General features: G+C 39.5%; 1 protein-coding gene and 2 long non-coding RNA genes across 4 annotated transcripts in view; 2 read left to right on the top strand and 1 right to left on the bottom strand.

The window, feature by feature from the left end:
- The window catches only part of LOC146688798 (uncharacterized), a 7222-nt gene extending 1935 nt beyond the window's left edge, over positions 1-5287 (top strand). The window contains exons 3-5 of the long non-coding RNA XR_014915881.1: positions 906-937; positions 2056-2082; positions 4654-5287. This is a non-coding gene — a long non-coding RNA (uncharacterized LOC146688798). The remainder of the gene's footprint in view (positions 1-905; positions 938-2055; positions 2083-4653) is intronic.
- On the bottom strand, positions 4923-6748 carry LOC146688797 (uncharacterized). Its single transcript, XR_014915882.1, has 2 exons — positions 6268-6748; positions 4923-5473 (listed from the first exon to the last, which is right to left on the bottom strand). It is a non-coding gene; the product is annotated as an uncharacterized LOC146688797 (long non-coding RNA).
- A 50-nt stretch (positions 6749-6798) lies between these two features.
- LOC146688796 (uncharacterized) lies at positions 6799-17032 on the top strand. 2 transcript variants are annotated; one of them, XM_085435907.1, is made up of 4 exons: positions 6799-14578; positions 14763-14900; positions 14990-15212; positions 15331-17032. In XM_085435907.1, the coding sequence occupies exon 1, from the start codon at positions 7162-7164 to the stop codon at positions 13333-13335; it is 6174 nt and encodes a 2057-aa protein (XP_085292033.1). In that variant the 5' UTR covers positions 6799-7161; the 3' UTR covers positions 13336-14578; positions 14763-14900; positions 14990-15212; positions 15331-17032. The 2 variants fall into 2 exon arrangements, with proteins under 2 accessions (XP_085292033.1, XP_085292034.1); XM_085435908.1 differs by lacking the exon at positions 14990-15212 and having other exon boundaries at positions 15870-17032.
- Positions 17033-17500: the final 468 nt, after the last annotated feature.

The raw sequence follows: 17500 nt of genomic DNA, 5'->3' as shown, positions 1-17500 counted from the left end.
TTTTAGCAATTTACATACAATAGTTTGGCTTTTTGTGATATCTTGCCATTTGCTCATGGGCAAAAACACATTTAGGATTTATAAGCGGAAACCCCCCCCCCCCCCCCCCCCCACGATCTCTGAGTGTCCCTAAAAATGTCCCTGAAGTTTAATAGGCCATTTATGTCTAATTTTAAAGGCTTATCAAAGCATTTCTGTAGTAATTATTGTTTTTATTACACATGTTAAGGCCATTTGAGACTCTGCAATTAAATTTTGCCCTCTTTAGACTAAAGTGAGTTCATTTTGTCTGAGGTACAGTGCTGGGAAAAGTCTTTCTTCCTTGCAGATTTATTTTGTTCATGCTTTTTTGTCACATGTTTCAAATCATCTAACAGGGATGATATGAATAAATACAAAAAAGCATTTTAAAGTGATGATTTCACGTATGAAGCAGAGAAAACCAAACCAGAGCTATCTGTTCTAATGTGAGAACATGCTGGTCTCTAATACCCAGCTGTGGAAGCCCTGATACGAAGAACTACCATCAAGCATTTATAGTATCAAGTATTATTTGTGATTGTTGCATGCTTTGAAACTGTGATGTTATCATTTGATCAAGTGTGCAGTGCGAGCAAATCCTTGCTTGTGGTATCTGATGTGTTATGTAATAGCACCAAAGTATTAGAGCTTTACGTTAATGAGGAATTTCTGTGGCTTATTGCAGATTGATAAAACGACACATCACCTTAATAAAGACAGAAATCTTTAATAAGGTGCAGAAAGAGAAGATGGGGTGTTTATAGTAAAGCTGTTGTAAACAAAGAATTTAACAGATTTTTTTTCCCACTACAGATTGTGATGCAGTATTGACTCTGATGCTGATTTTAGTTGTCTGATTCTGTATTTTTGTTCTTTTGTTACAGAGTGAAACAGAACTTTGGTTTTGCCTTTGCTGGTAAGTAAGCAGCAATTGTAACTGCAGTAATATGACATTGTCACTGTGTAACATGTTTAGCAACTTACCTAACGTAGTTTGGTTTTTGTGACATTACCATTTATTGATGGGCAAAATCAAATGGTCAGAATTTATACCTTGTAGCAGCAAAGGCCCCACACATGACCTCTGACTGTCCCTGAAGTTTAACAGGCCATTTGTGTCTGATTTTTATGTTTGAACACAAACAACTGTTTTTATACAGTTGTTTGTGTTCTCCGTTTGTTTGTGGATTTACGTAGCAGACATAACTATGAACGCATTTTAGGTGAGTTAGTGTAAGTGGTAGCTTAAACACTTAAGAGCACCACAGTTGTTGATTTATATCTTCACTCATATTCTGCTTATGTATTACATTAAAGTCAGACCACTATAGAAGTATTTTTGCCTGAGTGAACAGAAGTGGTAGGTTAAACATTTAAGCAATAATAAAAAACTCAGAGGACCAGAGTTGTGAGTAGGCAATGTTGTGTATGTTAAAGCCTGTGTGTAATTTATATACAATAAGTTTAAATCAGTTTCTTAATAATTTGCTTGATACAATGTGTTTAAAATTTTATATAAAAGGGAAATATTGAAAAATACAAAAAGATTCCTGCCAACAGGTACAATGGAAGGACTCTTTATTATAATTTTTGTAATTGCAAAAATGGTGTGCCACTGTTGTTACTATAACATGTCAGAATTTACATGTATTTTAGGATTTACATATTCAGATCAGAACTAAAACCTAATGAGGTTTTCCGTTGATTCTAACAGTTGTGGTTTTTTCACACTTTATTAAGCACTGACTTGTGATAGAAAATGATGGAGCTAAAAAGCCATAATCTGTACCAACAAATATTGGTGCCTCTTTTTTGCACTTCTGTAGTATGCATGCCTTTATTACACATGTTATCACCATGTGAGACTCTGTAACTGAAGTTTGTCCTCTTTAGACTACAGTGAGTTCATAAAGGCTTGAAGAAATTGAGGATTTTACTAGTTATTTCATGTCACAGTAAATTGGATTGTGTGCGAAGAGGTTCAACAGTGTAAGTCATTAAACAGTGATCTGATGTGTTGTTTCCTTTCTCTAGGATACTGATCTGATCGTCGCAAGTCTGGTAAGTAAAGGTTTTGTCTGCGGTACAGTGCTGAGAAAGGTCTTTCTTCCTTGCAGATTTATTTTGTTTATGCTTTTTTCACATGTTTCAAATCATCTAACAAGGATGACCTGGATAAATACAAAAAGCAGTTTTAAAGTGATGATTTCATTTTTGAACCAGAACAACCTGGTCTAATGTAAAAACATGTTGGTCTCTAATACCCAGCTGTGGATGCCCTGATAGCAACAATTACCATCAAGCATTTACAGTAACTGGTAATGACTGGTTTACATCACTGGTTGATTTTGGTCCACTATAATTTCAGAATTGTCATAATTAGATCCAAACAGGACAGGCAAAAAAAGAAAAGAAAAAAGTCTTAATTAAGGCCCAATATAGGGTTTTCAAGTCATGCCAAGTATCTTAATTTCATTAAAGTCCAGACTGATTCGTTTACACCAAGTGTTTTGTTTCATTCATTCAATTGGACTTGCTTGTGTGCTTCAGATCCTAAGTGTGATTAAACTTAAGCCCAGGACCTGATGAGTTGATGTAGGTCCTGAAGTAGTAAAGGAACTCTGGGACATCACAGTAACAGCACCATGTTTGACTTTAATGCTGGTGTTTTTCTCTCACTATAGATGATTCAGTTTAGTGCAGTTAGTCAGCACAGCTCTTGGTTATCATCGAGATATTATTAGGCAACTTGTTTTTGCATGTTCAGCTACAACATCTGGGAGGGTTTCTGTTTTCTGAGGTCTCCAGATCCTTAGTAGTCTCTTTGTAAACCTTTACAGAACTATATGTGTTTGTTTCACATTAGAGCAGCTCACGACTAGCAGTTTAGGGACAATTAAATATTCACATAGGACAGGGGTCTCAAACTCCACTCTTCAAGTGCCGGTGTCCTGAAGCTTTTCCACGTGTCCCTGTTACAAAACACCTGAATAACATTTGTAGGTCATTAGTGAGAGTATAGAATTTGACTGTGTGCTGAAGTGGCATCCCCTAAGACTACTCAAATGTAAGTAATTTAAGTGTTTGGAAAAATGTACTTCTAAAAGTACTTTCATTGCATCATGTTCATTCACTCATGAGCTGCTATAACATGAATCAAATTCCTGAATTACCACCTCAGCATGCAGTCAGGTTCTGTAGAGTTTTGCTAATGACCTACTAATGTTATTCAGGTGTGTTGCAACAGGGACACATAGAAAAGTTTCTGGACACCAGGCCTTAAGGACCAGAGTTTGAGACCACTGGTGGTAGGGCATTGTGGATTTCAAAAGCTTCTTCCCTTAAATCACTGCCTAAAAACTGCTTTTTGTAATTTGTCATAATGACTTGCAAAGTATAGGTGGGATGAAAACATAAACATAAGACATTTTATAGTGGCCTGATATTTTTATCAAGGCTGTTTTTTGAAAATAATCCTGGCCTAATTTACAAAAGATGAACTGTCTGAAAGTCATGTTTGTTTGTTTGTTTGTTTAAGAAATGTGGGAATGTCCAGCAAAGATCTTACATGCAACAGCTCAGATACAGCACTCACTTCTGTTCTTTTTATCATGAAATGATCTACAAAGAAATGATCATCATACTAAATTTTGCTAATTAGGCCTTTATATCAGCTATGATAAGTTTATTATAGATTTAGTGTAGTGCTTATTGCTGTGCATCAAACATGCCCCAAATGTGACTGAAATATGTAGAAACTAGCTGTCTCCAAATTTCTCATTTTGCCAAAATTCATACAGAGTGACCTGAAACTGTGCTGTAACCTCAGTGTGTTGGTTTTGTTGGACCATTTAATATTTACAGTAAGTTACTGTAGCAGCACGTCTTAGTTTGAGTTTATAGACTTAGTTTATTGTTTTAATAGAATGTAAAAATGTCCTTATAACAGTTCCACCATCATTTGTTAAACATTGTCATTCTGTTCAGTCCAATAATTTACTGTAGAAGTCTTTAGTATTTAAAGCCCTACATGTATTGTATTTTTGAGATTATAAGGCATAATGTCAATAAACAAGCCTGTTTTTAAGGCAGATTAAGCCAAACAAACAGTCAGATAAGTCAAACTTTATTCAAGTCATTCACAAACAACTCTCAACACTGTTCAGTTGTAACACATAAAATACAGAACAATACACTCACTTTTTCAGTTCATTCCTCATCCACAAATCCATCAAACTCTTCATGGGTTGATCAGTTTGAAATCTGCTTCATAAGCATGTCTCTTAGCACGTGCCAGGTCCTTGTACACACACCATAATGTTATGTTGAAGCACCGTACGAATTACTCTGCGAGGGTCCTGACTATGGTAGCCATAATGCTCTGACAATACATCAAGCAGCGCAGCTTTGTAGCTTACGAAGTCTTACTAAAATATTTGACAGAATTTTGAGCGCTGTGTACCACAGAAATCCCGTTTGAGGTCAGTAAGCATAACCAGAATCGATACGCTAGGCACATTGTATGTTTTTGAGATAATGACAGGATTTTAGGTATGCCATATAGTCTGAAGAATATGGTAAATCCAAGCATGTTGGAAATATGACTAATTCCATGCCTTTTGTGTCTTACAGGTGACCTGCTGCAGAAGATCCTCTCTCTCTCTCTATCATTATAAGCAATTCTGTCTATCCTATCACTCTCCCAACTCTATCTAATTTGAAAGCCATTCTATCTTGTATCCCTCTATCCCTACCGCTCTAATTTGAAAGCCATTCTATCTTGTATCCCTCTATCTCTACCGCTCTATCTAATTTGAAAGCCATTCCATCTTGTATCCCTCTATCTCTACTGCTCTATCTAATTTGAGAATCCAAGTTTTGAGAATCTTTTCAGAATCCAATTTTCAGAAATCCAAGTTACCAGAACTTGATCTATCTGTTACAGAATTCTGAGAGATCTCTGCTCTCACTGCTCTTTCTTTCCTGTCATTAAGCTCTCTCACATTCAGTCATTTTGCTTTAAATTACAAGTTGAATATACAGTAGTAGAATTACAGTACAGTAGAACTTATAGTAGAAACTACTTACACAGCCCTACATTTGTCATTTTAATTTTCCATTAGACTTTAGTTTGGACTGCTAGTTTGGCTTACTTTGATCAATTGTATAAAATATCACCTTTTTATAAGTTCATTTGTAATAAGATAATCTGGTTATTTTGTAATACATACATTCAGATAAATAATAAATCAGATCCAGTCTGTTAGTCTGTTTCATTGGCTATAACATTTGACTGCAAGTTTATAGTATTATTATTTAAGGACAAACCCATTTTGTCACTCAGTGTAAGTATTCAGTCAGTATTGTCATCGAGAAGTGCCTGAGGACCCAGACTTCCTGTTTCCTGACTGCTGCAGAACATCCAGCTGAAGAAACCCCGTTTCTAAAAGAGCTACAATAAAACGGACCAAATTGTTTCCAGAGAACTTTGAATTTCCTTTATTTTGAGTTTGGAGTACAAATCAGCTTTTTAACATCTATTCATATATTCATAAAAACATTTTATAGTATAATAGTACATTTCTCAGATTTAACAGTAACTTAAGGAGTTATAAGTTTTTCTGTGTTTCAAGGTTCAGTTTTTATATTTGTGTATAACCACATATAAGCTCCAGATTGTACTTCAGCAAAATGCCAAGAAAAAGTCAAAGGTCGCAGTCCCAGAAGCTTAGATGGCAAAAGCAGAAAGAACAGGTGAATGTTTCTCAGAGCAGTGAGCAGGTAAAGGTGTGTGTTTCAGCTTTTCCCAGCACAGAAGTGCAGAGCAGTGTTCAGACATCCACAGTGTCTTATGCAGATGTGGTAAAGAGAAGTGTTCCCTCAGTGTCTGTCCCAGAGCCTGAAGTTATGCAGGTAATCCAGACTAAACCCCAGCTAACTGTACAAACACAGCATGATGGAGAGACAGCCACAGTGTCTTATGCAGATGTGGTAAAAAGAAGTGTTCCCTCAGTGTCTGTCCCAGAGCCTGAAGTTATGCAGGTAATCCAGACTAAACCCCAGCTAACTGTACAAACACAGCATGATGGACAAGCTCCAGGACAGTCTCATGTACAGGTTACAAACAGTGAAAGTCCACGAGTGAGTAGCGTCTGTGCTTCCCGAAGCCAGGCCGCTCCTAGGTATGGAAAGTACCGGAATCAGCAATGCATGGCTAACAGTTTGGTTTTCCTGTCATTCTTACACGAGGATGAATTTATTACCAGAGCAGATCTAAACCGTGTGTTGGACAAAGGCCATGCCGTCTATTCAGATGCCAGACTGAGGTTTGTGAACAGTGTGTTTCTAGCCTGCGATGAACTTCCCTCAGTTGTTACCAGCCGCACACACGAGTATCAAGTCGACATGTCTCAGTTTGCTCATTACGGCACATTTGATGGTACAGATCACTTTCCGAGCCTTGAACAGGGATTACAGTGTTTGGCTTCAGACGTTCGCTATGCTTTGCTAGTCATGGGAGGAACAGTCATCGCTGTTAGCAGGCTGACTTCAGGTGAATATGCATATTTTGACCCTCACCCACGTAAGTCTACTGGTATGCCATTGTCGCTAAGTGTAAGTGGTGGAACTGCAGTTATGTTGAAATTCACACGTCTTAATGACATGATTGACAGGATCAAACGTTTGTACAGAATGTTTAGCATCGCACCAAGCTGTACTTATGAACTACAGCCCATCGAGTTTCACAGTGAAAACGCTGCTGACCAAACAGATGCTAATCAAACCACCGAATACAGACAAACAGCTACAACTGTTACAGCACCAGCTTTAAATGAAGCCGTTCATGAAATAAACTCCCAAAGATCTACTGACCAGACACAGAAGGCTGTGAGAGACACTTTAACGACTGAAGTGACATCATCCAGAGTGGATTATTCAAATGAGACAGCTGCTACTGAAAACAACCATCTTCCTTCTGAGTATTTAGAAAAAGAAACATCTGCATCTTCTGTAAGAGACACTCAGGTAACATCAGATTCTGTTCCTCAGAATGATTCAAACAGTGCCTCCAGTTCAACTAAGATAACAGAGGAACTCTCAGATAAACTGCTGAAATATAGTAAACATGAAAGGCAAAAAATGAGGAGAAGATTATTGACCCAACAAAAGCTACCACAGAGAAAGGAAAATCAGAAGACGAAAGAAAGGCAGATGTACAGGTTTGATGAAAGCTTCAAGACAAAGAAAAAAAACTCAACTAAGAAGTGTAATGATCCTGATCACAGACAGAAAAAGAGCATGTACAAAAATGAACTGTATAAATTAAATGCTACCTATAAGGAGAAACAGAGAGAACATTTTAGAAAGATGTATAGAGAAAGTGCTAAAATTAGAGAGAGAAAAAGAGAATGTGTCATAAGGACATATAAAGACAATCCCCTATTCAGAGAAAAGCAGAAGGAACGTATAACAAGAACATATAGAGAGTCTCCCATATTCAGAGAAAAGCAGAAGGAACGTGTAACAAGAACATATAGAGAGTCTCCCATATTCAGAGAAAAGCAGAAGGAACGTGTAACAAGAACATATAGAGAGTCTCCCATATTCAGAGAAAAGCAGAAGGAACGTGTAACAAGAACATATAGAGAGTCTCCCATATTCAGAGATAAGCAGAAAGAGCGTATAAGAAGAATATACAGAACTTGTGCTGAATTCAGAGAAAAACATAAAGCTTACATGAGGTCATATGTATATAACCTATATAAAGAAAGTGAAGAATTTAAAAAGAAAAAACTATCTTACATGACTAAGCGTTATGGAGAAGAGAGACGATTTCAGCAACAACACAAGGACAATATGAGAGAACGAATGAGAGTAAAATATTGGAATGGTTTTTCTTTCAGACAGATGCATAATATCAGATGTGCAATGAATATAAAACGGAAATATCGCCAGATGCATCGACCAGCTGAGACTTTACAGTGTCATCCAGAGAACACTTTAATGAATGAGGCCATATCTCGTTTCAGATCAAACATTAAGTCAGCACCATCTTATGTTTGTACTGTTTGTCTAAAAGCTTCTTTTCCTAATCAGGTGAAAATCTGCAAAAGACAAAATTACTCAAAACACCAGACTGTAGCTCATCAGTGTCTAACTGGTAAATATGTTCATGTGTGTGATGAAGCATGTCATGATCACTGCAGCTTTCCTGTTGAGAGAAAAAAAGAGTATATCTGTCACACATGTCACAGTTCCCTCAAAAGTGGATGCATGCCCAGGCTTGCTGCTGTTAATGGTTTAGAACTGCAGGATATTCCAGCTGAACTTTGTGATCTCAACATTCTGGAGAGACATCTGATTGCCAAATGCATACCATTTGCTAAGATTATTCCTCTTCCAAAGGGGAGACAGAGACTTATACGTGGTAATGTGGTGTGTGTACCATCTGAGGTCCAACAAACAGTTGACAGTTTACCGAGGATCAGAAGCCAATCACAGATCATGAGGATAAAGCTGAAAAGACGACTGTGCTACAAAGGCCATCAGCTGTTCCAGACTGTCACCTGGTCTAAACTCATTCAAGCTCTGCGTAAACTGAAACAAATTCATCCACAGTACACAGATATTATTATCAGAGATGATGCATTGCTTTGTGATCCAACGTTACCTGATGATGACAGCAGTGATGAAGCCAGCATGGCAAGTGATGATTATAATGAAGCAGATTTAATGGAAATTGACAACTATGAAAAAGATGCCCTTTTGTGCGAAAGTGAGTCTCAAAGTGACCAAGATATTAATATGCAATCCTGTGATGAACAACCAGAGGAACAAAATCCAGATGAACCAGAAAGTGATTTGAGCAATGGAGGTTTTGCTCTAGAAAGTTGTCTGCAGCCTGTAGACATTTCAGAAGAGATTCTCTGTTTCACTGATAACACATATTGTGTGGCTCCTGCAGAAAGAAACAATCCTGTTAGCTTCTTCAGAACTCCTCATTTGGAAGCCATGGCATTTCCTGTGCAGTTTCCTACTGGTCAGAATACACTGGATGAAAAGAGACGTCTCAAGCTCACACCAAGTGCTTACTTCAAGTCAAGGCTTTTCAACATTGATGCAAGATTTGCTAAAGACACAAATTACTTGTTTTTCTCACAGTTTGTCACTGAAATACATTTGGCTAATTCCAGCATGACAATACAGCTAAGGAAAGGTAAAACTATGACCAAAGATGGACGCAAAATCACATCAGGAATGTTACAAAGTAAGACAGAAGTAGAGAAGCTGGTAAGAAATAAAGATGCAATCAGATTTATGCAGCCACTCAGAGGAACTCCAGCTTACTGGCAGAAAACTACCAGAGATCTATTCAGCATGGTTCGCCAAATAGGAACACCTCAGTTCTTTGTCACTTTCTCTGCTGCTGAGATGAGATGGCCTGAAGTGATTCAAGCAATAAAGAGACAGCAAGGTGAAGAGGTTGATTTTGAAGCCCTGGACTGGTCAGAAAAGTGTGAAATTCTAAGATCAAATCCAGTAACCACCATGCGAATGTTTGATAAACGTGTTGAGGCTTTGTTCAGAGATTTGCTTTTTTCTCCTGCACAGCCCCTTGGTGAGATCATTGATTACTTTTACAGAGTTGAGTTCCAGCACAGAGGTAGTCCACATATACACATGTTGCTGTGGATTCGAGAAAAGGTAGAAGCAGATGTGGATGATGACCAAACTGTCTGTGACTTTGTGGACAGATACATCTCAGCTCAACTCCCTGATCCAGAAAAACAACCTGAACTGCACAAAAAAGTCACTGAGCTACAAAAGCACAGCAAAAACCACACAAAGACATGCTTTAAGAGTGTGAACTCTGGTTGTAGATTTGGGTTTCCAAAACCACCAGCCACAAGAACAATGATTGTGAGACAGGATGAGGATTCAGACACTGAAGCTGCAAAAGCCAAACTCAGACCTTTGTTGAACCTGCTGAAGGAACCTGAAGCTGCTTCCCTCACCATAGAGCAGATTCTGTCACGATGCAACTTAACAATGAATGAGTATGAACAATGCCTCCAAGACATAAACAAGAAAACAGCTCTGATTCTGAAACGTGACCCAAATGAGTGTTGGATCAACAATTACAACCCAGACCTGCTTGAAGCCTGGAACTCTAATTTAGATGTCTCATTCATTTTGAATGCCTATTCATGTATAGAATACCTCTGTAAATATATAACAAAGAAAGAATCTGGCCTCTCTGAATACCTGAAGACAGTTATTGACAACTCTGATAAGAACACCGTCAATGAATGTGATGAAATGAGAGCTGTGATGCAAGCTTACTCAAAAAAGAGAGAGATCAGCGCACAGGAGTGTGTGACTCGAGTCTGTGGCCTAAAAATGAAAAAATGTTCCCGCAGTGTTGTATTTGTACCAACAGATGATAACCCAGTAAAAATGAGTCGGCCCATGAGCTTCCTGGAAAGCACAACACACGACAGTTGTAATATTTGGATGACAAGTTTGAGTGATAAATACAAATGCAGACCTGAGACCCCAGAATATGAGGAAATGTCACTGGCTGATTTTGCTGCCTTGTGCAGGTTGGTGAGTGGTCCAAATGAAGGAAAAGATGTGCTTCCTCTTCTAAACCAGCTTGGATTTGTACAAAGGCGAAAAAATGATAAACCAGCTATAATCAGATATTACCACTGTTCACAGGAAAAAGATCCTGAGCAATATTATGGTCGACTGTTGAGACTTTACCTTCCACACAGATCAGAGCAGGAACTGAAACCACAAGGGTTCCAAACCTATCAGTCCTTCTACAACTCAGGTTTTGTACGACTTCCATGTTCAGACCACAGTGAGTCTGTGAAAAGGGTTGTGAAAAGAAATAAAGACAAGTATGAGAAGAACTCTGAGGATATTGAGAGTGCACTGGAAGAGTTTGAACAAAATAGGGATGTTGTGATTGATGAATGGTGTAATCTGGCTCCTGAATCTGAAGTTGTGAGGCTGCAATGCGATGAGAATCTTCCTGAGAGACATTCTGATGATGAGAACGAACAGGAGAATGTTCCCGACTACAGTCGTCAGTCTGATGCTGTAACAAAGATCAGAGCCGTCAGAGAACAACCTGCAGTAGATCCAGCCGTGGTACGTGTAATGTATCAGAATCTGAACCAGAAGCAGGCCTGCGTGTTCTATACTATAAGAGACTGGTGTATTCAGCGAGTTTGTGGTTTGAACCCAGATCCATTTTTCTTCTATATCAACGGTGGTGCAGGAACTGGAAAGTCACATCTGATTAAGTGTATTCATTCTGAAGCATCAAAGATCCTGAGCAGACTGCCTGCTAATGCAGAAGAAGCTGACATATCAAATCCAACTGTTTTACTGACTTCATTTACCGGTACAGCAGCTTTTTCTATCAGTGGCTCTACGTTACATTCTCTACTGAAACTACCCAGGAGTCTGAAACCACCCATTCAAGGACTTGGTAACCAACTGGATGAAGTCAGATCTGAGCTGATGAATGCTGAAATTATTGTTATTGATGAAATTTCAATGGTTTCAAAACCCCTTTTTGCTTATGTGGATGCAAGACTGAAACAAATCAAAGGCACTCAGAGACCTTTTGGTGGAATGTCAGTTTTAGCTGTTGGAGATTTTTACCAGCTGCCACCAGTGCGACAGTCTAAACCTCTCTGTGTTTACGATCCAGAACAGATTGACCTATGGCAGGAGCATTTTCAGATGATCACTCTAACCGAGATCATGCGTCAGAAAGATGATGTGGCCTTTGCAGAGATGCTGAACAGGATTAGAGTCAAAGAAAAGACAGATGAGCTTTCTCAGTGCGACAGAGATTTGTTGTCACAGGCTGTGACTGCACCAGAAGAATGTCCAACTGAGGTCTTACACATTTATGCCACCAACAAGAATGTGGAATCCCACAACACAGATACCCTGAAGAAGCTTCATTCAAACATCATAATCATCAATGCAGACGATTTCCAGAAGGATAAATGTACAGGCAGAATGGAACGAAGAGACAAACCATTTACAGGTGGGCGAAATGATTTACCTGACACTCTGAATGTTGCTGAAGGAGCTCGAGTCATGCTGACCAGAAACTTGGACACACTAAACGGTTTAGTCAACGGTGCTTTTGGTATACTGGTAAAGGTGGTGAGATCTGAAAATGATGGACACATAATTAAACTGGGGCTCAGGATGGACAACCGGCAGCCTATGAGACACAACCGCAGTGCTAATGCAGCTTCTGATGATCTGGTTTACATTGAGAGAGCAGAGGAGAGTCTGAAGTTTAAAGGAGCAGTACGCAGACAGTTTCCTGTAAAGCTAGCATTCGCTTGCACAATTCACAAAACTCAGGGTCTTACAACACAGACAGCTGTAGTTTCAATGAAGAACATTTTTGAACCAGGTATGGCTTACGTTGCTCTCAGCAGGGTGACGTCTCTCAGTGGACTCTATTTGCAGGACTTGGATGAGAAAAAGATTTACGCCAATCCCGAGGTAACTGCAGCGCTCCAAACCATGAGACAAGCCAGTGTTGAAGAAATGATGCCTCTTCTTCAGGTCAGAGAAACAGCCAGCAGACTTGACACTCTTACACTGATCCATCACAATACGGAGGGTTTGCCATCTCACATCAGTGACATCAAGAGTCATCATGAAATGTGTTTAGCAGATGTTTTGTGTCTCACTGAGTCTCACCTTCAAGGCTCCTTTGTTGCAGACAGTCTTCATTTGGACGGCTACACCATGTTCAAACGCAACAGACATGTGTCCTACACAAACTTTCCTCACATGGCCAGCAGAAGTGGTGGGGGAGTTGTTGTGTATTTGAGGAATCATTTTCAGGTTCAGGTAAAACAGTATCTGCATAATGTCACTGATCTTGAGTTTTTAGTGTTGAAGGTTCAGGCTCCATTCCCTGCACTCATTGCTGTTGTGTACAGACCCCCTGACTACAGTTTGACACCATTCATGCAAAACCTGGTAAGTCTTTTAGATTCACTTGAAATAATGGACTGTCACCCAATCATTGTGTGTGGAGATTTTAATGAGAACCAGTTGCAGAGTGGAAGAAAACAGATTCTGGAGCAGTTTCAGTCGAGAGGGTATTCACAGCTGATCACTTCTGCCACTACAGACAAGAACACCCTGCTTGACCTCATTTTTATTTCTCAGCCACAGAAATGTCTGTATTCAGGTGTTCTGAGATCATATTACAGTTACCACAACCCTGTCTTTTGTGTCCTGTCCTCGAGCCAATCATGAAGTCGTCTGGTGAGTTTTGAAACAATTACAGATCATGTTTGTTACAGAGTTTACTGATTGTAGAGCATGAAAAAGATTTTTCATTGAAAAAAGGGTCTTCCCTACTCTGTCTGTCAGAAGACCCTTTCTTATTGCAATGTTATTAATCATTTCACCAAATCATTGCTGAACTTCATGCAGAGCAGAGAACATCTGCTATCATGCACCTCTGATCTGAAATGTGCTGCAACATTTATTAAACCAACATCATTTCTTTTATTCTCATGTTTTAAATGACTAAATCTTTTTACTGTGACGTATGTAGCTCAACAAACGAGATCTTCCCCTCCAAGGGCTTGAAAATATGAAATAGTAAATAAATAAATCCCACATAAATGCAGGTATTTATTATGGCTCACATGAATAAATACAGACAATTATATTTTCTTGATTATAGTAGCTTTTGTAGAATCAAAAGTTTTTGTGATGAATGAGGTTTTGCTTATCATGTTTTACAGGTAAAAAATGTCAAAAGTTATAAACTATCTTTAGGCTACCAGAGATGTCTATAATGATACATTATGTAGAGAAAAACATTAGTACAGCTTACAGAATATGTATAAAAACTGATTTAGAAGTAAATGGATAGTTTTCTGAAAGTTCCCGACTACAGTTTAACACCACCCACCCAGATCAGCCCCCAAGTGTCTATGCAATGCTGGTATGGTGTGTGAGTTTGACTTGGCTTTTATCCGGGTGGGTTTGGGTTTGGGTGGATAAAGGCCAAGTCAGAATTCTCTGAGCAGCTGGAAAAAGCTGCTAATAAACAAAGACATCAAAAAGTGTGGGCTTTAGGTGTAGCCCCCGCTTTCTGATGCACTAATTAGACTTAGTAACCGACACCCCATACCAGCATTACATAGACACTTGGGGGCTGAGCTGGGTGGGTGGTGTTATAAGCACGTGTTTTGTTAGATATATTTTTTCAGACACCATCTTCATGAACTGCTGAGCCAAACCTGATCCATCAGTGCTGGACTGCACAGATAACTACATGCCACAAGGAGACTGCTGTGTTATGAATTGCCATACCAGTGTGTCTTCAATGGAGAAGATGACACACCCATCACCTGACCTCCTGCCTGATCTGGAGACCATCATCATGCTACCACACTACACACCTCTGAGACCATCAATGATGACTCATACTGAGGAAACTGTATTTCCTGTCAGAGATGCTCAGTGATCCTCAGAGCAGAGAGAGGTATCATTCTTTATCTTTGATAAAAAAAAATGTCAGTGTTTTTAATTCAATTAATTAATTAAAATCCTGTTTATTGCATAAATAATTCCACACTCAAATGATTATACTTGTTGACACTTTTTGAGTTTTAATTCACATTATGGATTACAAATCTATGCTTTTTCTACTCTGTCTCTCTGTGCAGGTATTGCTTGTCTTCTGAGTTCTTCCGTGTCCCAACTGAGGCCTTCAAACCTCATTGCAGAGCTCATGTCTTTCCTCACCATCATGTGAGTGTGAGATTGCTCTGGATTCTGGTTATGTGGCCTGCAGCACCTATAAGGTATTTCAATATTGTTCATTGTATAACTTATTTGTAGTTTTTAGGGTTTCTACAGACAAAAAAAATGTTCCTTTTTCTGTATTTTTTAGAACAAGCTCGTCCAGTGTGCCTGCATTCCAGCTTCTTAGACTCTACGCAAGTGGACAGAGTATCAGTGTTTGGCCACTCTTACAGACACTGACTTCTGTCAATTCACTTCTACTGATCGGGCACCTCACTCCAGGAAGACAGAGGGCTGCAAGCCTGTCATCATTTCCAGTGTGGCTTTGTATTCTTGGGGTAGCATCAGATTTTTCCCACAAATATTCAAAGGTAACACTTGTTTTAAGCTTAGTTATTAAATCAAAAGTCTTCCCTTGTGTCATGTCTGTGAAGGTTCTCATGATGTCCTTTGATGTAGTCTCTCTCTTCACTTGCATACCCACTACAGAGGCAGTGGAGACTGTCAGAAAACGACTGCAAGAAGACAGCTCCTTGGAAGACAGGACCAACTTCACACCCGATCAGATGTGCACACTGTTAGACCTCTGCCTCACCACTACATATTTCAAATACAACGAGGGTTTCTACAGACAAAAACATGGCTGTGCCATGGGTTCCCCTGTGTCACCTGTTGTAGCCAACCTTTACATGGAGGAAGTGGAAAGGAAGGCTCTTGGCTCTTTCAAAGGAAGAGTACCCAGCCACTGGTACAGATATGTAGATGACACCTGGGTCAAAATCAAAAGGCAAAAAGTGGAATCCTTCACTGCGCACATCAACGCTGTGGATAAAAACATCAAGTTCACCAGGGAAGACACAAAGGACGACTGTTTGCTTTTCCTGGACTGCGCTGTGCACATTGAAGAGAACGGCAAACTCAACATCGAAGTTTACCGGAAGCCCACACACACGGACCAGTACCTCCTCTTTGACTCCCATCACCCTCTGGAACACAAACTTGGAGTAATTAGGACACACATTTTTTAGAATAAGCTCGTCCAGTGTGCCTGCATTCCAGCTTCACAGAAAAGAACATCAGACACCAGCGAGGGAGGATAAGAAAGACAGACACAACAACATTGTCATCCCCTATGTAGCCGGTGTATCAGAAAAACTCAGGAGAGTTTTCTCCAAATACGACATCCCAGTGTACTTCAGACCCAGTAACACACTCAGACAGAAACTGGTTCACCCGAAAGACAAAACTCCTAAACACAAACTTAACAATGTGGTGTACGCTGTACAGTGCAGCGAGGAATGCCCAGACTTCTACATCGGAGAGACCAAACAGCCACTTCACAAGCACATGGCACAACATAGAAGAGCCACCTCCACGGGACAAGACTCAGCAGTTCATCTGCATCTAAAGGACAAAGGTCAGTCTTTGAGGATGCCAATGTTCACATTTTGGACAGATGGAGGAGTGAAAGAAGCCATTTACGTCCACTGTGAGCGACCATCTTTAAACAGAGGCGGTGGTTTACGACACCAACTGTCTGCCATCTATAATCCAGTTTTGAGTTCCCTCCCCAGACACCGTAACGTCCACTCACATCCTGGGAGTGGGCGTGGGTGATTTCCTGACCTCGGGAAATCACATGATAGGGTGGGGCCAGGTTTCACAATGAGCTCACCCGAAACCCTGGCTGATTGGGACCCACACCCACTTTCACACCTTGGCTCATGTGATTAGGTAGAGGATCATCAGGGGGTTCTTTGTCCCTCTTTGGGGGGAAACTCCCACTGGGTTTAAATCTGGGACTCTCCACCATTGACCCTTAGAACTGAAGAAGCTTCTCGGATGAGAGGTGAAACGTCTTCAAGGAACTCAAAGAAGTCCAGACGCTTTTCTTTCCAAGCTCCTTAGACTTCACTTGTGTTAATTACATTTTATTTGTTGTTGTTTTCTTTTAGATTTATATGCAGTGATTGGATGTGGTGGAGCTTTGTTAACCGTGTGGAAAACATCTGTTTGTGATGATATTTACAATGAGGCTTTAAGGTGACAGTTTCCATGTAATTTCAATCCTCTTACTAAGCAAAAACATGTTTGCAATTAACATATTTTTTCAGTTTTGTCTTTTGGATTTATGGTTAACATTCCTCTGTGACAGCAAATACTAAACTGGTCCAAGTAACCAGCATATCATTGGTCAAAGGCAAAAAGGACCACATGTCACACTAGCAATGAATTTTTGACTGTGTTTGTGTTAGTATAGAGTAGGTCTAACAGTGGTTTTCCACATCTGCTCTAATATATATAGATAATGGGTCAGACATATAAAGTCATTTTGAAAAGTTCATAAAGGTCATTTATATGTGTTCCTCTTTATCATTTTATATCAGGTCACACAGCTGACTTGAGTTTTGATCAGAGTAGAACCATAACATTCATGCTAATGGTTCTACTGTTTACAGTTACTTTATGATGGATTTCACCCTGGTCACAGCACTATGTGAAAAGCTGTTAGAGGTAAAGTTAAGCCAATTAATACATCATCATAAGTCACTCTCTAACGCAGGGCAGTGATTATTATTCACTGTAATTTATTCCACAACAATGTTCTTTATTTGATTCTTTAAATATGCACATCGATTGTTTAGCTCTGTGACTCTCC

The sequence above is a fragment of the Copadichromis virginalis genome, linkage group LG17, assembly GCF_057382275.1.
Source record: "Copadichromis virginalis isolate Kocher_CV1m ecotype Utaka linkage group LG17, C_Virginalis_male_GT1.1, whole genome shotgun sequence".
Lineage (NCBI taxonomy): Eukaryota > Metazoa > Chordata > Actinopteri > Cichliformes > Cichlidae > Copadichromis > Copadichromis virginalis.
Note: the sequence above shows the minus strand (reverse complement) of the source record. Positions and strands in the feature narration are given on the sequence as shown.